The sequence below is a fragment of the Dysidea avara genome, chromosome 5, assembly GCF_963678975.1.
Source record: "Dysidea avara chromosome 5, odDysAvar1.4, whole genome shotgun sequence".
NCBI lineage: Eukaryota > Metazoa > Porifera > Demospongiae > Dictyoceratida > Dysideidae > Dysidea > Dysidea avara.
The window spans coordinates 29,777,145-29,804,644 of NC_089276.1; the positions used below are offsets into that span (position 1 = coordinate 29,777,145).

General features: G+C 36.3%; 2 protein-coding genes across 3 annotated transcripts in view; both read right to left on the reverse strand.

Annotated features, from left to right (window-relative positions):
- Nucleotides 1-9,515: 9,515 nt before the first annotated feature.
- LOC136255457 (uncharacterized) overlaps nucleotides 9,516-27,500 on the reverse strand; it is a 40,261-nt gene continuing 22,276 nt past the window's right edge. The window contains exons 5-13 of one of the 2 annotated variants that reach the window (XM_066048228.1): nucleotides 27,323-27,439; nucleotides 27,171-27,264; nucleotides 23,364-23,555; nucleotides 21,302-21,400; nucleotides 19,080-19,208; nucleotides 18,091-18,233; nucleotides 16,154-16,837; nucleotides 13,087-13,197; nucleotides 9,516-9,801 (exon numbers count right to left, since the gene is read on the reverse strand). In XM_066048228.1, coding sequence (XP_065904300.1) covers nucleotides 16,681-16,837; nucleotides 18,091-18,233; nucleotides 19,080-19,208; nucleotides 21,302-21,400; nucleotides 23,364-23,555; nucleotides 27,171-27,264; nucleotides 27,323-27,439 — 931 coding nt within the window. In that variant the 3' untranslated portion in view covers nucleotides 9,516-9,801; nucleotides 13,087-13,197; nucleotides 16,154-16,680. Of the gene's footprint in view, nucleotides 9,802-13,086; nucleotides 13,198-16,153; nucleotides 16,838-18,044; nucleotides 18,234-19,079; nucleotides 19,209-21,301; nucleotides 21,401-23,363; nucleotides 23,556-27,170; nucleotides 27,265-27,322; nucleotides 27,440-27,500 lie in introns of those variants that run through there. The other variant, XM_066048229.1, reaches the window with a different exon arrangement.
- Nucleotides 9,601-16,618, reverse strand: LOC136255171 (tyrosine-protein kinase Fer-like). Its single transcript, XM_066047891.1, has 3 exons — nucleotides 16,154-16,618; nucleotides 13,087-13,197; nucleotides 9,601-9,801 (listed from the first exon to the last, which is right to left on the reverse strand). Exons 1-3 carry the CDS (start codon nucleotides 16,616-16,618, stop codon nucleotides 9,601-9,603), a joined length of 777 nt encoding a protein of 258 aa, XP_065903963.1.

Below are 27,500 nucleotides of genomic sequence, written 5' to 3' on the forward strand. Positions count from 1 at the left end.
TCAAACTATGGAGCTTAATTCCATGAAAATAGTTTGATACTCCCTAATAGAGCAGTCAGTGGAAAATTCAAACTGCAATAGAGTACTCAAATGCATGGTACATAGCTCTTTAGATCAATACTCTCTAATACAACAGTCACTTTGTAGTGAAATACTTTAATAGAGTATTCACAGATTAAAATGTTCCAAGATAATTGTAGAAAATGTTAGGAACACAATGCAAGCATAATGGGGGAAGCTGAAGAGCATAATAGAGAAGAATTTTGGGAAATTCCTGAAAGCATTTTGGGCAAAATTTTGAGCAATACCTACATAGCAACACTTATAACAAGTCGTGTTTTGATGTCCTGTGTTTCTTTGGTCACCATATAAGCCCACAATGGCCACAATTAAAATTTTTATATAATCTAAACCAAAACAGCCAAGCTGTAATAAAAGAGTGTGGCCCCCAAAAAAGGCCAAGGTGAAAAAAGATGTGAAATCCAAGGTGGTGGCCAAGAAATGGCTGTGATGGTAGGTTAATGGCAAAAATTTTAATTACGACAATTCAGGTGAATTTGTGCGGCACCAAATTCACTCGAATTGTCATAATTAAAATTTTTGCCATTAACCTACCATCACAGCCATTTCTTGGCCGCCACCTTGAATTTCACATCTTTTTTCACCATTGCCTTTTTGAGGGCCGCACTCTTTTTTACAGCTTGGCTGTTTTGGTTTAGATATCACTTCTTTTTGTATTGCAGGCCACAAAGCTGGCCATATGGCTTTGATGCTTCCTTTTAACTTGTTTTTTTCTTTACTGCAGGAATTGTGGAACAAAGGAAGTAATTGTGTGTGTAGCTTTTGTCTGATGAAATATTTGTATATTTAACATTGAATGATGATTACCACATACTGTAGTTAATAAGGTGACTTCTTACATATTAAATGAACTGTAGCTGAAACTCTCATTGTTTGTAGCTGAACTCTATTCAGGGTGATTTGTTTCTAGCTGAACTCTCTACAGGATGATTTGTTTCTAGCTGAAATCTCTACAGGGTGATTTGTTTGCAGCCGAATTCTCTACATGGTGGGTTCTTTGTAGCTGAACTCTCTACAAGGTGACTTGTTCTAGCTGATCTCTCTACAGGGTGGCTGAACTCTCTACAGGGTGATTTGTTTGCAACTGAACTCTCTACAAGATGATTGTTTCTAGCTGATCTCTCTATAGTGTAACTTGATTGTAGCTGAACTCTCTACAGAGTGACTTACTTGTAGCTGAAGCTGAACATTGTATAAAGTAACTTGTTTGTAGCTGATCTAGATAAACTTTCTACTGGGTAGCTTTTTTGTAGCTGAACCCTTTATGAAGTGACTTGTTTGTAGCTGAACTCTCTACAGGGTGACTTGTTTATAGCTGAATTCTCTTCAGTGTGACTTAAAATGTTCTGAATCTTTACAGCAACATATTTGTAGCTGAACTCTCTACAGGGTGACTAGTATTAAGTTCTTAGTTACCTGACTATTGACAATAATATGTCTCCTGGAATTCTGAACAACGTCACAGAGTTCCGTCTACCATCTTCTCTCTCACCAATCACCTCTTAACACATATCCTAACTTACTACAGCATTAAAATTAAACATTTTATTATTTACATTTTATTTTCTCTCCACCACATAAGTAGCACTATTGAAGACATGGACAGTAGTCTCCTGGATGTGTCTGCAGATATCATCGGTGAGACCCCCAAGAAGAAGCCTATGTCCCCGAAGTCATTTGCCAAGGACGTTGTTGAACGCCTGGCAATAGTAACACCATCAGGTAGAGTCGATGCTGCCGAATTCTTAAGTTCCAATACTTTTAGAGGCTGTCCACTCTTACTATGGAGTATAGGTAGCTTAATATAACTAATTAATATTTGGTGGTAGCGTCGCGCGCATCGTCGATCGGCGAAAAAAAAGTCGCTTCGTGATCTGGAGTACAGTAGACTTGCAGGAAATACTACAACATTTACTGTAGTGATCACCTCCAAGTCAAGTATCTGTGTGCAGGATATGGTGTGGATTGAAGTTTGTTGACCATCTGGCTGAGACGAGCCTCGCCAGATTTAGCAAAAAATTCCTCTACGATCCAACAAATAGCTACTGCAGTCTCGTACAAATTAACACCTTTAAGTGTGCTGAAGTATGGAAATGATTGCTCAGAGCAAGTATAAACTTACAGCGATGGCTTGATTACTGACGGAAAATTTTACACTTAGGCCACTCCAAATAAATTCTCTGTTTCCCGTCCTGGACTCAAGCATATTTGCATGCGGGCAGGCGTTACATTTTCATTATTTTATAAGATTGGAAGTTTTTTAAGCCATTATTTGCCTGGCACAACCATAAATAGCTGCATAAAAGCATGCTTAAGCTTGATCCTTCCTTTTTAAGTTGCAAAAATAACACAAGCGTGAAGTGTGGGCCAACTAGATAGCACTGCTGACAAGTGAGCTGACACCGTTTCGAGATGACTTTTTCTGAGCCTGTCAGTATGCCAGAATAACCGGAAATAATGGAAGAATACGGAATGATGGAAGTTTTAGAGCTGACAGTAACCAGATGTGGGTGGTGGACGGGAAACAGAGAATTTCTTTGGAGTGGCCTTAGCTGATAACGCAATTTATTGTGCAAAACTAAAACTCTTCTAATGAAAGTTTTACGGCACTCAGCATAATAGTGCTGACTTGATATGATTATAAATGACTGTGAGCATAGTAAGATGATCACTTCTGTAAGAAGGATGGAGTCCAGACTCCAGAAGTCTTGAGTGCATGGCCAGATCTATATAGCTATAGCTAGATACGTACATGCTGGTCATGCAGCATATAGTTATAATCATGCACACCTTTTTGATAGTTAAATCAGAGCTGATCATCTACTTTCATGTGATACTCAAATGCAGTAGCGTGCAAGGTCAGATGGTATGCTCCCCAGAAAAGTTTTTACCTGCCTTGAAATCACATCTGCATGCAAAACTATCCATGATATTTCCTGGTAGCTAATTTTGTACTAAAGTACCAACTTATTCAGTCTCAATCATATCTAGTAGCTATTATCATATCCTGTGCAAGACATTAAAAACATAGTATTACTTTCATGACACAAAATCACTAAAAATGAAGTTTAGTTATTTGTGATTTGCAAAAAAATGAGATGCCGATCAGATGATTTACTGGAACTTGAAAATTGACATAGTTATAATGGATTAGATCAAACATTTAATAAGAGCAGTAGCCATGCACATTCCACTGAATTAGAGTAATTATCGTGATAACTTTGTTGTATTAATATATGTGACCGGGCCTGCGATAACAGGGCATGTGGGCACAAACTACACCACATCACTCTACAGGTCATATCTCAGTGCTGGAAGATAATATTTGTATTTTGTTACTTGCATCATGAAGCCAATTAAATGCTTACTAGATGCTCAAATTGCATTGCCATAGCATACTGGTACAAAACGTTATGAGTGATGAAAGTTTGAAAAAGTAGGAAAAAATCATGTGCCCACATGCCCTATTTTTGCAGGCCCGGTCACATATTAAGATCTTTTCACAAAATTCAGAAGTTTTTGAGGCAGAATTTTAGTAGTTTGGAAAATTACATGGAATGTATAAGAGTGGCCCACACAGATAGGATATACAAAATGTATGTACATTAAACTGTTGGCTTGAAAATTGCTTTCAGGCATATATCTCAACTTTTGATTTAATTTTACTTATCCTCACTGACAGTAGTCGGCAGAGCCACTCTTCCCTACCATCAACTATGGAATTGGAGCAAGCCCTTGGTTTCTGCTTTAGATAACTACTATAATTATTGCTAGTACTGCTCTCATGCATAAGAGGGTTCAGCATATACATTCCAAATATTACATTATATATCAAAATGAAAATGCAGATGCTATGTCTATACTACCTGTTAGCCCTGTTGAGCATGAGGAAGAAGATTTTTTTCAGAAAAAGGTACAGTGATTTTACTATAACATGCAGTATGCCAACATTAAATTATATAGACCAATGCAACATAGCTACTATGTATAACTTGAAGGAAACTCTCCAATAGAGCAGTCAGATATTCTATAGAGCAGTCAGAAATTGATTTTTCATACAAAATGTCACTGAAATTGATCAACAATCACAAAGATGATTATTTAACTGCACTCAGAGTAGTTGTCAAGTATATTTCACAATATATTTTTTGTAAAATTATATATTAGCTAGCTACGAGAGGCTTGGTTCTGTGCGAAAAATCGCGTTTCGCATGCCGTAATTGATTAAAGTGTTCGTAATCTAGCCTTCGCTGGAAGTTTTTACTTGTGCTGAGTGATCATTTCCATAATTCAACACTTAAAGGTGCTTATGTGCACGAGACTACAGTATTTGTTGTATCGCAGAGGAAGTTTTGCTAAATCTGGCGAGGCTAGTCTCAGCCAGATGGTCAACAAACTTCAATCTACACCATATTCTGCACACAGGTACTTGACTTGGAGGTGATCACTACAGTAAATGTCGCAGTATTTCCTGCAAGTCTGCTGTGCTCCAGATCACGAAATGTCTTATTTTTCGCTGATCGGCAATGTGCGCAACACCACCACCAAATATTAATTAATTATATTAAACTACCTATACTCCATAGTAAGATGGACAACCTCTAAAAGCTTGAGAGAGAATTTTGGCCCAAAAGAATAACATTGCCAAATACGAAGGCGAAAAATCGATCGAATTCAAGACATTTCGCGTTATTTTCACTAGAAGAGATGGATGAAATTTGCTGCCACTCTAGTGTTTTCTTGATTAGACCTACCCCTACACATGACTATAGTTTTGTAAGTCGATTTGAAGATATCGATTTTTCGGTTTGCGGACCCTATCATTGGTTTGTAATCCGATTCTTCTATACTACTGCAAGTACTTTCTATGATAATTATTCCAGCTACACACCGATTTTCAGCTCATATTGCTCTAAGCGGTTTGCCTGGTAGGCGTGAAAATTAATAGTTTTTTTATTCATAAAAAATCGATCGCGTAATTGTGATACAAGTTGAGTTTTGTGTCATATCTCGATGGTCTTTAACTGGATTCCTTTCAAACCACAAAAAGGCACTCCTACGATAGTTACTCCATCAACATAACAATTTTCAGCTGATGCCTTCAAGTGGTTTACCCTGTGGACGTGACAGACCTTCGACCTTATTTTACGCAAATAATCGGTCATAACTCCGTGACTGTTTATCGGATTCCTACCAACTTGTACTGAGATTCGCCTTAATGAGCCCTTTAAGTGTGCCAAATTTCAGCCCAATTAGAGCACGCATTCGTGTGTTATGGCGGATTTTGCGAAGTGTGCAAAAAGAAGAAGAAATAGAAGAAAAAACGAAGAAAAAAACCCCCCAATCTTTGGCCGCTCGTATCTCGGAAATGGCTGCAGCGATTTTCTTCAAATATGGAATGTGGACTTCCCTACCTAGCCGGCACGTCTATAGCAAATTTGGTTTCAATCGGATAAGGAATCACGGAGCTACAAAGATGTGAAAATCGCGTTTACTTTCTTCCTGTTAATATACTCACGGTGTGGCGCCCCGGATTCTTGGGCCGCACGGCACACTACCGTGTGTCTTGATATGCCCATGTTGTTATGTGTACAATTTGAACTATTAGCACAACAACACCTTGCCATTATTGTTATGTTGTTTCTAGTGTACAATATCAAAATATCCCAATATCACATGCCCAAATATAAATACCCTCTCGATAAGGCATGCCAGACCACAGCCTGCTGCCAGTGATATTTCCCTGGCAGTTAGTGAAGCAAAAATATAACTGTTTGTGATTTATTGTTTGTACTAATGATTGTACATACATAATTTTTGTATTATGAAAAAAAACAACAAAAGCACACATGTATAGCCCATGTGGCATGTATTATATATAGATATACCACTTTGACACCTCAGATCAAAGGAAATCACAGGGTTATATATCACATATTTCCCTGATCACAGGGCGATATCATGATATAGCCCTGACCACAACTGCCTTTGATGCTGAGGCAGCTACAAAGCATCAATTCCCTTTGATTATTTATATAGAGATGCTTAAAGTTTTGCATTGTGGGTTTGAGTTAAACATGTTGATTTAGTTAGGGGTATTGTTGTGAAGTAAAAAGAATTGAGTGAGTCAGCATTGCATAGTTCAGTTACTAAGCATCACTAAATAATCATTTTTTCAATGTAGGGATTGTTTTTCTACAGAGTACATTTCAACTGCATGAAAAGATGCCTCAAACATTCACAACCTATATGTCTAAGTGTTTATTTTAGCACCTTAGGTAACTTTATTCATCCACAAAGTGGTTATTTGGTTTAAAATGGTATCACTACAACCAGTGAAACCCACAATCATTTCTTTTTTGTGCCCACAATTTAAACCCACAATCGATTTTTGCAAACCTCTGTATAAAACTAATGTGGTGAATGCAGGTTTGTCTTCCTTCACCTATTAGGTGAGCATGCCAGAGTGGTATATATTACTTATACCATGGCTACTCGGGATTTGCCTGATATATATGCCCTCGCCCTCGGGCATATATATCAGGCAAATCCCTTGTGGCCATGGTATAACTATTAATGTACCATGAAACCACCTAACTTCAAAGCCAAATTCCAGGGTACATATCTTATAAACCCTGGCTGGCCATGGTACATTTAAGTTAAACCATGGCTGGCTATGGTACATTTAAAATAAACCATGGCTGGCCATGATACATTTAAATGTACCATGGCCTTGATTGATATATCTGATGAGGTAACGTTGTTTGTTTTTATAAGAATCCTGGCAGTATTCGATTGTGGGAGTTTATTATTACTCACGTGATGAAAACCATGAACCCGATTTTGCATTCTACAGCACTCATACGAAGGCGATTCGACACCCTTACCACCCTATGAGTTGACAAACAGAAGTTTAAGGTGAGAACTAGTGTCATGGTTAATTTACAATCGCGTGTCCGCGTGTTTGATTATGTACCACGCCCACTTTTCGTATATCACGAGGTAACCACTCTACAGCAAAGCTTACCCCTCTGGATGTTTAGAAAACATTGTAAACAGTGGTTAAACGATGTAGCAACTTTGAAACAATTGTTAAATCGCAAAATTGAGTGTTTCCGTGATATTCATAGGATTTTCCCGTTTATGGTAACAAACGTAACTGCAACGTTACTTGCTGCTGACCCATAATCGAATTTTACAAGACTCTCTATATAATAAATCCAGCGGGTTGTCTCGTATTGGCTTGGGTGATTAGTCGCCCACCACAGTAGGCTATTAGCCTACATGGTACATATCAGTTGTATCACGTGCCCTCGTGATTTGCCTGATATGTACACCCACGCTCTCGGGCCTAACGGCCCTCGAGCTTGGGTGTACAACGGCCCGAGAGCGTGGGTGTACATATCAGGCAAATCACTCGGGCACATGATACAACTATTGCTTATACCACAGGTAGTTGGTGTATATGATATCCACACAAAAACAGCCAAGCTGTGAAAAAATTGTGTGGCCTTAAAAATCCTGGGTGAAAAAGTTGTGAAATCAAAGGTGGCAGCCAAGAAATGGCTGCAATGATGTTAATGCTAATAAATTTTAACAATGCACACAGCCATTATTAAAATTTTTTAGCATTAACATCATTGCAGCCATTTCTTGGCCGCCATCTTTGATTTCACAACTTTTTCACCCAGGATTTTTAAGGCTGCACCATTTTTTTCACAGCTTAGCTGTTTTTGTGTGGATTCACTTCTTTTTGTACTTTATAAGGACCCAAAACCAGCCTATGGCTAACTTTGAGGTTTGTTTTCGCTCACATTTCTTCTTTTCTATATAGATACAATGATGATTATTGGTTCAGTGGTTAAGGATGCAGGTGTTAGGTATGGAGGTCCCTGGTTCGAACTCTGGTAAGTTTTTTTTTCGAAATTTTTCCACACCTTTTTTACCCCATGGTGACTGCTCTATTAGAGTATCTCGATCTGCGATTTTACACTTGGTTGGTTATTGCTTTATAACTTTGTTGCTGTAACTCTATTGCTATTCAAACTATCAAAAGGCACTGCTACGATGATCAGCCTATCTGGTGACAGTGGGTAACTATCATCAGGCAAAAGTTGGTATCAGGGAGCAGTGGTGGGTAATGGTACACAAAATGGATAATTAAATACAGCTAACAGTGATTAACAATAAAATAATGCAGTAATTACATATAAAAATTACAGGTACATGTACTCACAATAGGTAATTACAGGTAACTGTGACCAGCTGTTGTGCTGGAGCAGTGGGTAACATACTACAACCGATGATGGGTTTGGGAAGCTAAGTCATTAGTTTTCAGTTTTTCAAAATCCAGAATTGATTTAATAAAAGCATTTCATGCAACTAGTTTCATACAACATGTTGTTAAAAGTGGTTTGTTCAACAAATGCTTTCTTAGCAATGCATAGCAACACAATTGAAGAATTACAAAAATTTCATGAATTACGAATTACAAAATCCGAAATCACATTAACTGATGTATTATATAACTACTTAGTTAATTCCAAATGAACTGCATGGTACCTGGTTTTTAGAAGTTGCACAGCATCAACTTCCAGCAAACAATTGAGTTGTTTAGGATATCTGCACCAATAAAACTCTGACTTGGCAAAGTTTTTTAAAATTTACTGGCTATTTATCTGTATCCTTCTTATACAGCAAACAGGGGCATTACAATTATTATAGGAGATTCCATTCTGATAGAAGTTTAACCCTTCCATTCAGTTTTAATTTGTCATGTATCTAGATAGTGGGAAATCATACATGTGGATAGGAATAATAACCACAAGTAGTTAGTACTAGTTACCCACTGTTACCTGTAGTTACATATATACCACTTTTTGCCTTCAGTCAATCCTGGCACTGTTACCTGCAGTTATACTCACTGTTGTTAACAGATACCCACTGTTGCTTCTCTACAACTATACTGTACCTAATACTGTAACAGTTGCAAACTTGCTATAAACTATATGAATATATACATTACAATATTATATGTGCCTGTAGTACAACAGTATACTGCAGCTAGGATGGAAAAGTCTAACTAAAAAGTGGTTTTCTGGAACCCCTAAAATCTGTGCTGTCAAGCCTTATGCAGTTCATATCAGTACACCATGTAAAATATCTGTGATAATCTCATGTGCATTCATCTACTGCATGCAGTCTATTCCTAATTCCTTATACGTACAGTATAATGTGCTGGCAAAATAGTGGAAACTCTGCAACCATAATAAATACATATTATATAGGCATTACATTATGATGAAATGCTCTCCAACTTTTTCCTTGCACATCTGTTATAGCTACTATCTATTTTTTGTTGCTCATCTCTGTAGAAGTAGTCTAGTTCATTATACAGAAGCACTTGTTATACAACTACGCCTGATAAAAATACCAAGAGTGACACTATATTTATGCAGCATTTTTAAAATTACACAGCTGTATGATCAATAAAGAACAAATAAATTATTTTTCTACGTTTCACAAATCCATTTTAGACATATATCCACCAGTGTCAGTAAACTTGTCATAAGGATGATCAATTTCATAAATAATGTCACTAAATTGTGGTCGGTGTTCTGGTATTTCTGACCAGCAGTTAGCCATGAGTGCCCACATGGGCAAGGGAGTATCCTTGGGTGACATCATCCGGTAACCTTGTTGCACACATTGTTTAATGTTCTATAAAAGTAAATGCATTAATGCAATCACTGTATCATCTGCAAATACCGTAATTCACTTTATTTTTGTGCAAAACAATTTCATGGTAAATTTTTTCATGTAAGAATATTATTTTTTTGTATGATTTACACGAATGAATGCTCTATTAGAGCATTTCAATCTTTTTGCAAAATTTCATGTAAAACTTTTTTTGCATAATTTTGGCATACGAAAATTATTTTACAATGGAAAAAAGATGAATTGCAGTAAAGTATCCAATTGGTGGAGCTGATAACTATCATGCATGTGTATTTTATTCCACTGTATAAGAATTGGTACTTGGCATTAATCTAAAAGAGATACAATATATACAGGAATAAAACAGTGGTGTAGTCAGATGCAGGCAAGCCCAAGCAAGCCCAGGCATCACACTACTTTATCCTATCATCAGCTGCCAGGAGTAATTAAAGATGTGGGCTGGATCTGCTGATGAATAGCTGCATGTAAATTGTACAAGAATTGCTAGCACAACTTACCAACAATCCATGTCAACTTTGCCATTGCTTTTCATTCAAGCTAGCCAATGGATATCTAGTAAACGATTTTCCTTGGGGGTAACTGGATTGTGGTACCACTAATGTAAGGCAGTAAAACAGAAGCAAGATCATGTGGATGTAAACCATAGCATTGTAACATTAAATAAACACGTGGAGAAAAATTAATGACAGATGGTTGACTTTGAGTTATTCGTTTGTGCAATGGACATTGCAACACATTTGACACATTTGTTTTAGGTTGTGTAGTAAAAACGCATAATAGAGAACAGTGACGAGCCAGTGTAAAGACTTTTAAGACAGCCATCTGGCTATGTGTATTTCAAGCATAGTGATAGTTTGAATGGTACAGTATGGAGTACTAGGTTAGTCAGCATTTTGTTTTCTTTCTTCTGTTAACACCAGTTAATTGCAAATCAAGTATCATTCAAAGTCAGGTATTAGACACTGCTGTTTGATACGTATGATGAAAACCAATAAGTACTGACAGCAGCATTCGTATCAAATAGGGTTGTATTAGTTATCCTGCATACAGCTACTGTAGGTAAAGCAAATGGATGGTGATGCATAGCAGATCAAATTTGACAAAACAGCAGACTTCCACAAACATCCAGTTTTAGGCTGTAACTCAATGCAGGAGGCCATCAGTTTTAACTTTTGACCTGTTATTTCCCCATACAATGTGAAAAATGTAAGTCCATAGCATACTGAGTGGTTAAGTTATAGTTGGTTAAAAGAATTGGATATACGTACGTATGTGGAATGCTAATCTTGTCAAATTCAGTCACTAGTATCATACAGTACTGTATAATAGGGGCGATGAAGGTGTGGGCGTGGTCCACGAAAATAAATCAAGCCAAAATCATCTTCGCAAATCCTTCACAGCCACTTGACAGTATTGGTCAGGTATAATCAATCCCAAACATGTCTTCAGAACGACCCGAAGCATTTTCAACCAGGTGCTACGAAATTAAAAAACATTTTTTTTTTTGCGAATTTTCTACTGCCTCACTGCCTGCCCGCCTGATGCATTCAGTCAAGCGTAGCAGAAAATTGGCTACAGCCTTACTTCTTTCACGAAAATGCTTAGAATCTTATAGAGATGAAACCTTTAGTATTTTAAATATCCTACAATGTATGCGCTATTGTTTTACTGATTTTCCTTTGATCTTTCTTTGTTGTGGCCATTGCTCATCAGTAGGGCTTCCATAATCATACCGGTACATTAAGCAGTAATATATTGGAATACATGTGTTATCGCACCAAACTTTTAGAATATGTTTGTGATTTTGATGCTTGGTTTATACAGGACCTATTGTACGTCGTCAACAAAATACACACGTAAGACATCTTGTTTAGTATTAGTGTGTTTGTTGTCAGCAAAGTTAAGCGGATAGGTTTAACTGCTTGCGTTTCTGAATGCATTTCTTTGTGACTAACACATTCTTCACTATTACAGTATTAGTCTTGCTAAACCCTGTTGTTACATAATTGTGTGTGAGAAAATACAATTGAAGAGTTTTATTGTCATTGTATTTTCTGAGGTAATATTCTGAGCGATAATGCCTTCAAAGGAAGTGGCATGGATGAATAGAAGGAAAAGTAAAAATAAGGCATATTATGAAGCTCACAAAGATGACATACTCTTAAATAAAAAGGAAAACTTCAGCAGTGAAGACAGATCACAGCACTATCTTGATGAATATTTACAAACATGTGACAGGTTCACGTATGAAATCCGCTGAAAGCACCAAAGCATCATATGACAAAGATGTGGAGAAATCTAGTAAAAATACAGCAGACCATTCTAGAGCATGCTACTATAAACATTTGGAAAAATCCAAGGAAGACACAACTGAATGCTCTAAAATGTGGATGTGTCATAGCGTAGCCCTGCTTCTTTTGTAAGCAATGCCCACTTACATAAATTACTGTCTGTAGACATGTGGTAGCCACACCCATTCATCAGTCTGTAAGTATGCATGAATCCATGTACTTTGTTGTCTGTAGGCTTTTGTAGAGCCACGAACACTGATCAGTTGTTATTGTATGAGTCATAATCTAGTACAATAGTGCTGTGATTAACTCCTAAAGTATTGCAATTGGTTTTGTGAAAAAGCAGGCTATTAAGTGGTCATGTTCTTGCAAAAAAGCTTCACAAACAAGTATAAGAAAAAATTAGGAATTTTAAATTAGAGTAGGGACAGTGTATAGTGCTGCAATAAAAAGTACTGAAACAAGCTGGATCGGAGTAGTACGTAATGTCCAAATACTGTAAAAAAATAAGAAGTGAATATCCCTACTGTGCTACACTCAATACACAGTAGGGATATTCACTTCTTATTGTTTTACAGTATTTGGACATTATGTAACACTCCGATCCAGCTTGTTTCAGTACTTTTTGTTGCAGCACAATACACTGTCCCTACTCTAATTTAAAATTCCTAATTTTTTTCTTGTACTTGTACTTTGATAAAGGACATGCACGTGTATGCATAATGCATGGCTGATTTACTTCTTTACCCAGTACTCATGCACGATAAAATGTCTGGCTACACCACTTGAGTGAAAGTAAATACAAATTTATAGCAAACATTTTAATTGACAAGTACTAGAATAAAAGACTTCTGACTTCACATTACTTAATAAATCAACTGATCTAAATTTGAGAAACTAAAAAAGCAGTCAAACTAATTGAATCAATCCACAAATATTAACCTTACATTGTATACAGTGTATGCAGCAAACTTACTATGTCATCTAACTCAGAATATGGATGTGAACCATAAGAAAACATTTCAAAGAGCAGTATCCCATAACTCCAAACATCACTAGCAGTGGTAAACTCATGGGATATATATACCTAGATTATATACATAATTATGTGATAATCATCAATAACTATACTCCAGTTTCTCCACAGAACAAAAAGAAAAACACCTTCTAACAGGATTTTGCAAACCAGCCTTTTAGGAGTTTTTTTTGTACATTTGTCATTTAGAAATGACTCAATGTGAGAAAAATATTAAATATTTTATGGAAGGGATATTATTGATAGATTTTCAGAGAGACTATATACAGCAGAGATTACCACCACATTTAGACATGTAGATCTTATCCAAATATATGAGTCATTACAACTTGCTGAAGAGTGGCATGTAAGCATTAACTAGGATATTAACTGTACAAGTGTGGTGATACATAACAATACAGATTTGTCTATTATCTCTAAAGATTTGCTATTATGCTACTTTTAACTCCTTTGCTTACCTGGATCTGGCAACAATGAAATGATGATTACTCTGTACTGTTAATCACATTTTTGCAGTAAACCAATGGGAAACGGGATTTTTTTATTTATGTAGCTTTCCTTCTAGGTGTGGAATTACATTAATAAACATCACCCTAGAAGAATAGTAGCTGGCTCACAGACTATCTAGGTAACACAGTTAGGTAATAGCTATAGCATGGGCACAATAATATAGCAAAAACATATTGCTGGCAAAATAGGTGCAGTCTTGTAAAGTGGACCCAGAGGCACATAAACTTGTATATTTTTAAGAGACCGAGATACTCTAAAAGAACAGTCACTCTCAGTCTTATAATATTATTTGCTATACAGTAGGAACAAGCGTAATTACGTAGATCAAGGTACTCTAATATAGCAGTCATTACATTGTGAATGTCCTAACAGAGCAGTCACACATTCTTTTGAGCTAGCGACACTCATAAATTCTGAGCAAGAAAAATAAGTTTGAGCAAAAATACTTACACAGGTAATAAGCAAACATCCCTACTGTGCATTTCAATAATCTTCACAGCGCAGTAGTGATGTTCACTTATTAACTTTGCAGCACAGTAGGAATATTCACTTCTTATTGTTTTACAGTACAGTAATTGGACATTACACACTACTCTGAATGAACCAGCTTGTTTCAGTCTAGGTACTACATTGTCCCTACTCTAGTTTCCTAATTCTTGTCCACACATTATCATATAGTATGGTAGTACTGTATATTAGGGATCATGAAGATTTGGACTTCTCTGGCCAAAAATATGATCCTAAAACCAGCCTCACAATACTTTTATGGTGCCCTGGCAGTGTTGGTAGGTATAATCAAGCCCAAAAGTACCTTCAGTACGATCTGAAATGCTTCCTACAAAATTAAAATAGTGGAATTTTCTACTAACTGACTGATTACTGACTGACTGATAGGCATACGTACATTATTTCAGAATAATTTCGAGAATAATAGGTGGCAAAAAGAATCAGGAATAATTCCAGAACAATAAGATGATCTTCAGGAATAATTAATTCGAATTCATGCATTTTCTTGTAGTATTAAAGACAATTTCGTATAAACATTGCTAGATCAAAGTAGTGAAAAAGATCAAGATACTCTAATAGAGAAATCAGTTACCCTGTCACTTAGGTTTTATTGACTGCTCTATTAGGGTATCTTGATTTTTATGTTTTTTTTTGCATGCAAGTGATTTTATTTTCAGCTGCAGAAGGTAATCCATGTGACTTACTATTCCAGGAAGTACTCCAGGAAATATTTGAGAATAATTTTGGGAATAATAGGTGAATAAAAAGAATTTCCAGAAAGAATAATAGGTAATATAAAAAGCATACTCAAGCCTACTGACTAACTGACTGACTAACTGACTGACTAACTGACTGACTAACTGACTGACTACTGCCTTCAGACAAGCATAACTCAATAATGGCTAAGGCTATGGGCTTGATTCTTTTACTGTTTGATGTCACTTCATCGAGAGACATGCCTTTTGGCATACTGCAGTACATACATTGCATACATCATGGACTTACCTAAGTTACCTTTGTCCTCCTTTGTGTCCCACTTCTTTTTACTGACAGCTCAAGGTGTCAATTTGTGGTAGCTACCATAATAGGATCCCTACGGGAATCATCTGTATTTTCCATGGTAACTGCAGAGGTGCTTCTCCTAATGTTCTTCATTTGTAACACTGTAAAACAGGCTGAAAATAGCTTAAAGCAAAGCATAATGGCCACTTACGAGCCAGTAATTGATAGTTGGAGTGCACAAATTGTCTGTGTTTTTTTGTGGTGACTGGATTGATTGCAGAGGCACTTCTCCTACTATTCTTCATTTGTAGCATTGTGTAACGGACTGAACATAGCTGAAAGCAAAACATAATGGCCATTTACTTTAGAGTCAGTAATTGATAGCTGGGGCTCATTTTCAGACAAAAATATTAACTCTGGCACTTTAATTTCTTTTGATGCGGTATGCACAGGTTCACCAGCCATAATAATGTTACAAAAAAAGTAAACAAATAAATGTAAGGAAAAATTAAGAATTTTAAGCTTGATTAGAGATCATAGAAAATAAAATAAGGAAACAAGGGAGGTGGCCTATACACCTGCAGATATACTAGTGGACATTTAATTCCTAACTCAGTCTGGCTATATTACACCATGACTGAATTAGGGTTTAAATGTCCACTAGGATATCTGCAGGTGTAGGTGACCTCCCTTGTTTCCCTACTTTTTTTTCTGCGATCCCTAATCATGTTTAAAATCCTTAATTTTTCTTTGTACTTGTTATTCTAAACACTGACAAGTTCAGTTATAGATTAGGCTAAAAACTAAGCGTTTCTTTACATTAACAACTTGAGTGATGTCCTTCAAGCCAGTTACAATTTAACAGGCAAATGCAACTATAAGTATAAGACATGTTAATGAATCTACAGTACTTCCAGTTCAATTATATTGCAGCTTCTTTGTAAAACCCATCAAAAATACTACTGTAATTTAAATTAAACTGTCTTACCTCAGGAGCTGTCCATCTGACTGCAACAGTTTGGCATTCTTGTTTATTCGATACATACTTTTGAACCATTGTTTTCTTTGCCATGCGAAAATCAGAAATTTTTAGTGTCAGATTGCTTCCAAATTCATCAACCATACAGCTTGAAGCTTTTAAATCTCGATGAATATAATTTTTTGATGTAAAGTAATCCATTCCACTTGCAGCTTGACGACAAAAGCTTATTAACTGAGATTTACTGATACTATTCTTTTTATCTTGCAAATAACTTTTAAGCACTCCACCAAACATTATTTCTATTACTATGTAAAATGGTGTGACGTCAGCGCACACTCCAACAAACCCAGCGATATTTTCATGGTTACATTTCTTGAGGACTTCAGCTGCATCTAAGCATTGAGCTTTCTTGTACTGAAGATGACATTTCTGAACTGTGACACACCTTCCTGAGACCTTCAAAACAGCCATATATGTATCACTATAAGATCCTCTGCTGATAGGTTGTTCATCAAGGACAATATCACTACGACTTATTGCAAGTGTGCCCTGTTTGCAGATTGGCTTTTTGAGTAAAATACGATGTTTTTTAGAGATGGGAATTTGATTTTTAACATGATGAACAAGAAGTTCAAGAACACTGGGACACTTTGGTGAGTGTGGTGCCCCAAAATAATATGAACAAGATCCCTGTCAAAATAATGAAGAAACAATGCACTTATGTAACATACTGTAGATACAATACACATGCATAATATAATTATACACACATACATACATGCATACGTACATATGTACGTACATACATACATACATACATACTTGTAGTATGGTGCGTGGGCAGATCAAAGGCTGCCGCCAGTGTTACAAATCAGTTGTAAACTGGTTTACAAATAATTGTAGCATGGCTAAGTACCTCCTTTCGGCCACACAGTCTAACCACTAATTAGTTCAAAGACTTCCAACAAAACCATACACCAGACCAACACAGGAAGTCACAATGCAAGGCTAAGAATGTCAAGGACTGACAAGGAGGTAAATCGTTCTGGAACGAATGAACACACAACACTGCACTCGTCTGAATGAATGGGAAGCAGTACAACCACTGGGCTGAGCCTGGTAATCTACCACACGCTTGTTCGGTAATAAATTAAGCTAACCAAGACTATTATAGTGCTGCACCACTCAACAATGAATACCAGACACTTCAGCTACACCTGAGGGGTAGCCAACTTCTAAATTGTGTACGAGATTCCCAATATTTAAGTATTTCAACACGTATTTCTTCATTATTTCAATAAATATTTCATGTATTTAAAACTGAATTTCTCATTATTATTTTCGCATCTAGTAGTTTCCCTGAGCATTCAGCTTTAGGGGACATGTCTAGTAGTTTCCCAGAGCATTCAACTATAGGGGATGCAAAAAGTAGCATTAGTGTTAGGGTTAGGCTCAGGTTCAGCTTCTTACTGTATTATAGTGTATATAGTGAGACTACTACATGAGTAGCATTTATAAGGTAGAAAAGTAGGGTTAGTGGGTAGCTAGCAGTGGTAGCACAGTGGTAAGTCCACTGCCTGCAATTCCAATGGTCCTGGGTTTGAGCCCAGGTTTGAGTTTTGTGTTGTTGTTTTTTCTTCCTCGTTTAGTGACCCTTTTTGTCTAAGTTTTACTGTCAGTTCAATAGTGAGTCTGGCTTATTGAACTGACTTTCAGTTCAGTAACCACTGCCTATTATTAAACACAAACGGCGGAATTTAAATTTGGCGATTTTGTAACCATTCGCCAAATCGCCAAATCGCCAAATTTAATTCCATGCTAAAATTTCTGCTTATACGGTATTACATACATACATATATACATTTCATTAACATGTTCTCTTTGTGTAATTTCATACTTTGGTAATTAGCTTCTCAATTTGGCTATGTATAATATTTCCTTACCATTGAAATGTCAGCACATATCCCTTGGCTCGATTTGAATACCTCACCAAGTAGTCCCCATCTCTTGCCAGTAGCATAACAGCACTGTCACGTGAAATGTCACCAAAATACCATGGTTTCATCTGTATTGGAGGCTCAATAACCTTTACATAGAAAACAACAAATTATTCAATCACACATGCATATATGATACATTTTATCTGTTCTGTATAATGTAGATATATCAGAATACACCCTGTCATTGGCTTTACACTAGTATGAAGCTACAGTACTTTTATAGGTATATAAGAAAAAAACTTTTATTCCACAGATCACACTATTATGGATTTACCTTTTATGAAAGCTATTTGTGCATCATTTTAAAAAGTGCTGGTTTTCTGGCTGTACTACTGTATGACAGGACATTTTGACAAAAGAAAAGTGATGAATTTGACAAATCAGTTAATTTGTCAACATTTAATTTTGTTAAAGTTGATGAATGTGGATCCATCTAATTTTCCTTCTGTCAAAATTTCATATCATGTGGCATTAGTAGTTTCACCATTTCCACATGTAAAAGTTCAGAACATGACTACTTCTACTACTGTTAAAGCAAGTGAATTTATAGTAAACAACACTGCAGTCAGAAAAGCAGTTGTAGCCAGGGAAAAGAATACAGGAGACTATTCCTAAAGAGCAACGGACAGAGTCCATACCTACATAGATGCTAAAAAGCTATACAATCTCTGTTGCCAATTAACTAATTTTGTTTACAATATTCTCATTGATCATATATGTACTGTATATGCATTCATATCAAAAAAATTTGAGGGGAGGAGATTCTTAAGAGTAGCAGACAACCAAATGGCAGATTTCATATAATGGTTCACCATCTATCTCTTGTAGTGTTGTATTCGTTCAGCAATGACTGCAAGTAACGGATATTATTAACAATAGGCACACACATCTTGAAACCCTTAGTTAATATTTCAATAGATGCAACTATTTACCTCCTTAACAACTCCATGTTTACCATCATCATTGTCAGCAGCATAAAACTCATTTTCCACATACTCATCACAAGGTTCCAAACAATGATTGTTTTGTATTGCACTGGCTTCAGGAACTGGTGCAGGATGCTATGACAGTGATGTACAGTAACAACATGATGTAATCTATAAGAATACTGTTATAATAAGTAACATGATCATGGGTATATACTAAATGAGAAAGTGGGTGTTCTACCCTGAAAGTGGTCTAATGGGTGTATGAACGTGAGTAATACACTCCAATGCACCTGTTCAGAGAGTATTCTACAGGGTGTATTGTTTGTAGCTGAACTCTCTACATGTAGGACTTGTTACATAGCTAAACTCTCCACAGGATGAGTTATTTTGTAGCCAAACTCTCTAAAGAATGATTTTTATTACATAACAGAACATTCTAATAGAGTAACTTATCAATGCAGCTGGATTTCCTAATAAGGTGACTAGAGTATCTAAATCAAGCACTTGCTACACATATGCAGTTTATAACTCAGTGCATGGTTTTTAATCCAATTCTTCTATACTACTGAACGACATTTCTATGATGGTTAATCCATCTACATGCCAATTTTAAACTCATTCCTCTAAGCGGTTTGCCTAGTAGGCATGAAAACTAATCATTATTTTCAATTCACAAAACTCAGTCATGAAATCGTTACAAGCTAGCTATATTGATTGTACTTGAGGGGATTAAACCATCATGGTTTTGTAGTTGATTAATACTGTACTTGAAACAAGCCATTGATTGTTTGTGGCTTTTGCAATCATATACATTGCTCTGTAGACCTAGGCCACTGGCTGTTCAGATTTGCTGCCATTACCACAAATTTTGTAAGCCAGTGTTGGCTAATGCTCCATGCATGGCTTACCATGACCTAGAATGTTTTGCTCACTGAAACACCCTCAGTGTCTACAACACCATATGCCATTGTCTAAAACACTTAGACACTCCTAACATGGTACCTTTGAGGATTCACATTTTAGTTATACTTCACATTTTAGTTATATGTTTCTGACTACCAGTATTCACAGGCTTTAAGCTTTCTCTAATGTGATAGGATTCACAAAATACTGGTGAGAAGTCAGTGTTTAAGTACAGGTTGAATGCAGAGAAGATCTCAAATCCAAGCCGTTGTGGCTCCTTTCCTAGACTCAGGAGCTTATAAGCGCCGAAGGTGCAACTTTGTGCCTTCAGGTGCTTATAAGCTCCTGCTAGACTGCACGTTGCTGGGGATTAAGTCACCACTGGACCCCAGATTTTTTCTACATTTTTCACTACATATTTCTGACTCTTTGTATTCGTAAGCTTTAAGCCTTCTCACAGGTCTCTAGTGGGATAGCATTCACAGAATTTAAAAGCCATCAGTGATGTTAGTAATTACCTCAGCTGTGCCTTGGTAATTAATGACATCACCTCAGGTTTTTAAATCATCAAGTACCCCTATTACAAGTTTTTACATCATTACTTTATAGTTAATTATCTCATAGCACTGCATATGTATGTTGTACTTTGAACAGGAGGATGAAAGGGCCCACAAGTACTGTAAGTACCAATTAGCTACATAACTGTATTTTATGAGTCATACAGTACAGTAACACGGATAATTGGGCATACACAGTGTAGTTATCCAGCATAGCTATATAAGGGAGTTATCCAGCATAGCTATATAAGGGAGTTATCCAGCATAGCTATATAAAGGAGTTATCCAGCATAGCTATATAAGGGAGTTATCCAGCATAGCTATATAAGGGATGTCACGAAAACAATCCCACTCAGACAGTACAAATGATCACATGTGTGACATTTTAAATCACTAAAACTAGCTAAACTACAGTAATCCTACCAGTTAGTTCTATGAATAGATATAGATTATATATGATCACTCACTGATAGATTTGATCACTGAAAAAATTGAAATGGTTTGGGCACTTGAGATGAACATTCCGAACAAAACAACCACAATATAACACTTAAAGCACCACCTATGCTTGCGGTTACAAAAAAATACAGCACTTGGAGGGTGTCTTGATGCTAATAGAGCACTCAGCTTCGCTTTGTGCTGTATTAGTCTCTCAGCACACAACCTCATGCTGTATTATCCATACACAAGAGTGGTGATGCTTTTACTATAACATAAATAAACAACTTGTAAAAATACATCCATTACTTTACCCAGAGTACTTACATCCACTTTTGGGTACGATGATCCAACCTCATTACTGGCTCTGATCTCTTGCTTGCTACTTCGCTTAAAATCGAACCATTTGCTTGATTTCTTACTACCCTGTATACATGCAACATATAATAGACTTGTACATACTCCACAAATACATCTGAACACTGATATGTAATAGTTGTAATATGGGCATACGCATCAGGCAGATCTGTAGCAGGCTAATAGCCCGTACCAGGTGATAAATCACCCAAGCCAATATGAATGCAACCACTGGATATATTATATATACATGCCTGAAAGATTTGATTATGGGTTTAATGTTTTAATCAGTGCTGTTGAATCATTTATGGTATAATTACGGAGTTTACTAAAGGCATAGAAGAGTAAGCTTGCTTGTAGAGCGGTTATATTTTGCATTTATTCTTATCAGTAATGTAGGTGTGGTCTGTATTCAAAAACATGTGGAAATGCTTGCTGTAGCACTAGTTCTCACCTTTGCCCAACATGTTTCAACTCATAGGATAGCAAGGCTAGAAAAACACTTTCCATCTTCATGTTTTTCTGTTTTGCATACTAATCACATGTTAATTGATCCCCACAATTGATTCTGGCCCATAATGTCTGTGTAATTGCTGCCCAATTGTAGCCTGAGCTACATTCAAATGTAGCCGGGGCAGCTCTTATGATCTGAAGTGTGAAAGTGGTAATTACACATGTATTTATTTCACATGCCCTCCACGACGACCAGTTATATCAGAGAGATGTGTGTTTACTCACAAACCATTTTGTAGGGACCCACCAATCATGTTGGCACAATGTTGATATCTGAAAGCATTGGGCATAATGCTAGCATAATAGTAGCTAGAGTATAATATCCTTGCTTGTCAAGATACAAATCATGGAAAAAATCAATATACTCTAATAGAACAGTCAGTAATTCTAATAAAACAACCAGTTCTATAAGAATATGTTGATCTTTTCCTGAAATGCAAGTAAAGATTTATAGTCTCTACTTCAGCCACTTATTATTTACCCATAAAGTGCACATTTATTAGTAAAACAGGAACTGATGCATAAAATGTTGAGCATAATCTTGAACATAATAGACAAAATTTTTGAGCACTGCTCAAAAGCATAAGAGGCAAATAAAAGGCATAATTGTAGGGTCCCTACATAAAAACTCAAATTATATAAACATGTAATATATGTACATATACATACTATCAGTATATAATGCACACTGGCAGTATAAATACAGTACTGCTCAAATGCAATGTCATCTTGCGAAGGTGTGAACGATTAAAAAACTTCCTAATTAAAGGGTGTGGCACCCGTTTTGTTCACAAGTATTCATCCGGTTTCATTTGAGATGGATACTCACCAGCGAAACAGGTGCCACATCCTTTAGTTAGCAACTTTTTAATCCCTTGCACACTCGCAAGATGACATTACATTTGAGTGGTACTGTATGTGACCGCATTTTGGTAACTGTTGACATATACGTATAAACACATATTTGCTTCTCTGATATTTATAGAGGCAAAGAATGGACTGGCAAAGTTTCAGCCCCGTAAATTAGCCTTGTAAGTTTAGTAGTGCACAAGATATAGTACTGGAAAGCCAGCAAGCAAATTAATCAATTTGTACAGAAACTATTAAAAGGCTCTTAAATAAACAATCATAACTCACTGATACAACTGTGTACAGAGTTGAAACTTGGCTCATTGCATTCATTATGAATGTGTAAATCCACTAAAAGTGTAGCACTTGCCCAATAGCAACTTTGAAACCAATTTGTGTGGAGATGAAATGGATATTTCTAACTCCCCATGGACAGGCAAACACAATGGGACCCAGGATCAGTTGATCAGAGTGTGAATTCACTGGCTTGTGTGGTGATAAAAGTTGCATGATTTATTTTGTGGAGCTTGCATTTTTAACCGATTCTTTTAGGATGCATTTAAAAGTACTCATGTGCAAACATCAACAGTTTTCCCAAATTGATTACATATGTTCATGCACAGTTCTGTACAAACTTACATACATATTACACATATGCAAGTATACTTACTTTATGAATTTTAATAGGTGATTCACCTATAGCCTCAACATCAGGAGGAGGTGTTTCGGGTGAAATTGGCCAGGGAAATGCAATTTTACTTCTAGGTGGAGAAGCAATCTCATAGTAGGAATGTTTCAGTGTAGTATTGACTTCAGGAATGGCAGATATCAAAGAATGGTTTTGATAATGCCCAACTAATTCCTAAAAAGTATATAACATACTACAGTATTATACAAGCTACATGTAGTAGGGATCATTCTCAAGGAGGATCATTGCTTGAAGTGCAAATTTGCATATATCATGTAATCCACCAGCATCTTTAAAGCTTGGATTAAATTTGTACTTGAAGTAATGATCCTCCTTGTCTATAGCCCCAATGGTGTGCATATCACATGTATTTGTTTACGATGCAGTACACATAAGCAAAGTTGGTATCATTACTTCATTCAAATCACCTTTATACTTGTATGCGCAAGTGACTGCAATGCTAAAACTATACCTTAGCTGATTGGCCAATTCATGTTGATCATTTTACGCCAATACTAACTCTGCAGATCAATCCAATTATGAAATCAATTTCTTTTCCTTTCCTACTGTCTAGTGCTATAATTCCAAAACTACTCACTATAACGGGCTGAAATACTGGCAGCCCATTCTTTGGTCACTGTAGACGATACTAAGACAATAAGAAGAAATTGGGAAATTGTGCAAACTACGCAAGGTTTTATTATTATTGTTATTGTTTTTCAGTACACACACAAAAAAGGTACTGAAAGCCACTGACAAGTGCTGCCAGTGACTCTACTACAATTAATTACAGTAAATAATTACTTATAGCAGTACTGCATATATTGGTGATGGTGACGCTGTTGAACAGTGGCAGCAGGGACAGAGGTAATGGAAGGTATGAATGTTTGTATCATTGAATTGCCGCATGAAATGATCCCACATGTAGTTGTACAGTTTGTGTTTAATAATGTTTGTGGACAGAGATAGGTCTATTTTTGGTAATGAGTTCCAGAGACGTGGTAAACGATAAAAGTAAAAGTTTTGAGCAGTGTTGGAGGAACATCTATGATGAACCATTTTTTCAGATGCACCAAATCGTGTATTAGAGATACTAAACTAGACATATTCAGTAATGTTGAAATGTGATGACTGTTGCTTGTAGGACTTGATGAAGAGCATAATATCATTCATTTCATATACGTTCATTAGTGGTAATAGATGTAGAGTGACCAGGCGTGACCTATATGATGTTTTGGTAGTCATTCAAAATCCATTTTGTAGCTCGCCTCTGTATTCTTTCTAACATATTGATATTTTTAATTAGATAAAGTCTCCAGACTTGTGAACAATATAAGATTTGTGAACGAACAAGGGAGATATACAATCTTTTTCTAGTCTCAACTGGTCCATTACCTGGAAAACTTCTACGAATTAATCCAAGAATTTTGTAGGCCTTGCCTGATATTAATTTGTAGTGGTTCTCCCATGTTAAGTTCTGTGTTATTATTATCCCTAGATCTCTAGTGCTATCAACAGTAGCAATCGGCTTGTTATCAATAAAATAGGAGGCAGCAGTCATGTAGCTCTTTAGCCAGAATTGTAAGTGTGCAAATTTGCTGAAATGGTAATATAAATCAGATGTTATGCCCCATTGGAAGAGGTTATCCAGATCTTTTTGAAGGAGGTTCATTTCAGTTGTATTCAGACCACTTCGATGTTTCAGACATTTGGTATCATCAGCATAGATAAATGCACTAGAATTTTTTTTGCTGAGATGGTTACAAACACAAATAAATGGGCGGATAGTATTTTGCTGTGTTCTGTCAGTTACACAGACCAACACACAAAGAACAATACAGTGTATAGCCTACCAATCAGCTTACTTGAATTGTTAGAGGCACAGTACAAAAATTACAGATGGTTTCCATTTGTTTTTTGATAGAAAACAAAAAGCCATTTACTTGCTAGCATGAATCAATGCCTTCACACCGCAATCGAAAAATAATGATCTAGATAAGTCCATGATGAGTGTACTGTATGTGTTGTGGTGTTCCAAATGGAATCTGCCAGGCTGAAATGACAATCTAGCAACAAATGAGTAACCCCACAGCTTTATCTGTTATTGATTTACACTTGTCTAAAGCGTCGAACAGTTAGTTTTCACTAAAAGAATTTGGTCGCGACTACGTATAGTCAATAGCATTTCAGATTTCTTTGAAAGTACAGTATGTTTAAGTTTGATTATACCTACTATGCAAAAACAGCCAAGCTGTATAAAAAGGGTGTGGCCTTGAGTGAAAAAATTTGTGAAATCAAAGGTAGTGGCCATGGAATGATTGCAATGATGTTAACAATAATAAATTTTAACAACGGCTTTGCGCATTATTAAAATTTACATCATTGCAGTCATTTCATGGCTGCCACGTTTGATTTCACAACTTTTTTCACCCAAGCTTTTATACAGTTTGACTGCTTTGTATTTTAAATACCCCAAAGCCAACCTGTATAAATGCTGCTATAGGTATTAGTTGTAATGTATAACTCATAATAGAAACAACACACTTTAGAACAATGTCGTTAATAGAAACCACAAAATTCCATAAACAAAGAGACTGATTGGTTAACCATAAATGAACGTATGTACAAAAGCGTATTCTCAATTGTTTATAAATTTCTTAATCCTATTTTCTTGCACATATTATTCTTAGATAAAGCCCCAAAATTTGTTTTAAATATTCACACCTATATAAATCAGAAATGTTTCAAAAGGATTCGTTATATCTGGTAAGGATAGCAATGCATGTGGTTTTCAGCAGTCATTAAAAACACCAATTAAGCCAATTAGGAAAGTATTTGCAATGTGTTTAGAAACTCATTACACCCACACATATTTTGAACCAATATAAAAACCACCTCTCATAGCTGTACTGGCTAAACTAACATAACATCAAAAGTGACAATTCAAACTTTACAATGCTTTGTATCAGTTACGTACTGTATACCGATCAAAAGTTTGAAGAAGAAAACATCCTATACTATATAATACATTTTAATTGCTGTATTGTAACACAACAGCAGTGGCATAGCCAAGGGTGGGCCTGGGTGGGCACGCGCTCACCCAAATTTCCCTAGGACAGTGGCGCCCACTTACTATTGCTGTTATGAACAAGAGACAAGTAGTCCATACATTGGCAGCACGATATTCTTGTTGTAAATCAGTAGTTGGAATATGAGAAAAAGCTCAATAATTGCATCACGTGATCCAAGTAGTTTCAGTTCTTTCTATTTTAATGTACTGCATGATGTGATCACATTTTGGGCAGGGAAGAGAGGAACATGAGAAAGGAGGAAATCCAGCCTATTTTACCATAAATTCTCTGGTTTCAAGTCTGTTGGAGCTGAAACAATAGTAGCCATACGATTATCTCAAGAGTCAGGATGGAGTATAAGGAGTTGTGTGCAAGTACAGATGAGTTAAAAGAGAACAAGAAAAGGAAATGTGATAAGTTTCTAGCTTCTACCAATATATCATTCATGCAGTAGCATTACACTAGTAAAATAAGCTTCAAAAACAGCAGCGTAAAGTATCATTAGTTAGCTACATACATTTATAATATTATGCACTTTTGAAACAGTTTTAAAACCAACTGCATGCAGAGCCCATTATTAAAGGATGTACTCATATTTTATGCTACAGTGTAATTAGTTGTTGGGGTGAAATGTGAGAGTGAGCCCGCCCATCCCTGAAGGCTTGGCTATGCCACTACAATATTATATACTCTACGTCATCAAGTACAACAAACTTACATAAATAGTAGAAAACATTTTTTCTTTGCTTAAATAAAAATGCCTTGTCATTGGATCAAAAGAGATTGGAACATGATATGGTGTTCTCTTCAGCCTACATGTACATTTATACATAATGTACAATGCTGAAACTTCACAGTAATATACTGTACCTTAAACAGATTGAATAGCATCCTTTCTTTTGACTGACTTCCCTCACCAAAAACACACCATCATAAAGGTGTTTAACCATACTTTCTGCTTTAGTACGAGACAAACAGCCAACATACCTAAAAACCATTACAGGTTATATTTGCAGTGTACATTGTATAGTCTTATATCAAGACACAC

Bases quoted from the DNA above. Each gene is read 5' to 3' on its own strand.
- LOC136255171 (XM_066047891.1), bottom strand. From the start codon at position 16,618: ATGGCTGTTTTGAAGGTCTCAGGAAGGTGTGTCACAGTTCAGAAATGT. The intron at 13,198-16,153 runs GTAAGACAGTTT...TATATAATCTAG, and splicing joins TCAGATGGACAGCTCCTGAG to GTATATATATCCCATGAGTT. The intron at 9,802-13,086 runs GTAAGTTTGCTG...TTACTTTTATAG, and splicing joins ATTCTGAGTTAGATGACATA to AACATTAAACAATGTGTGCA.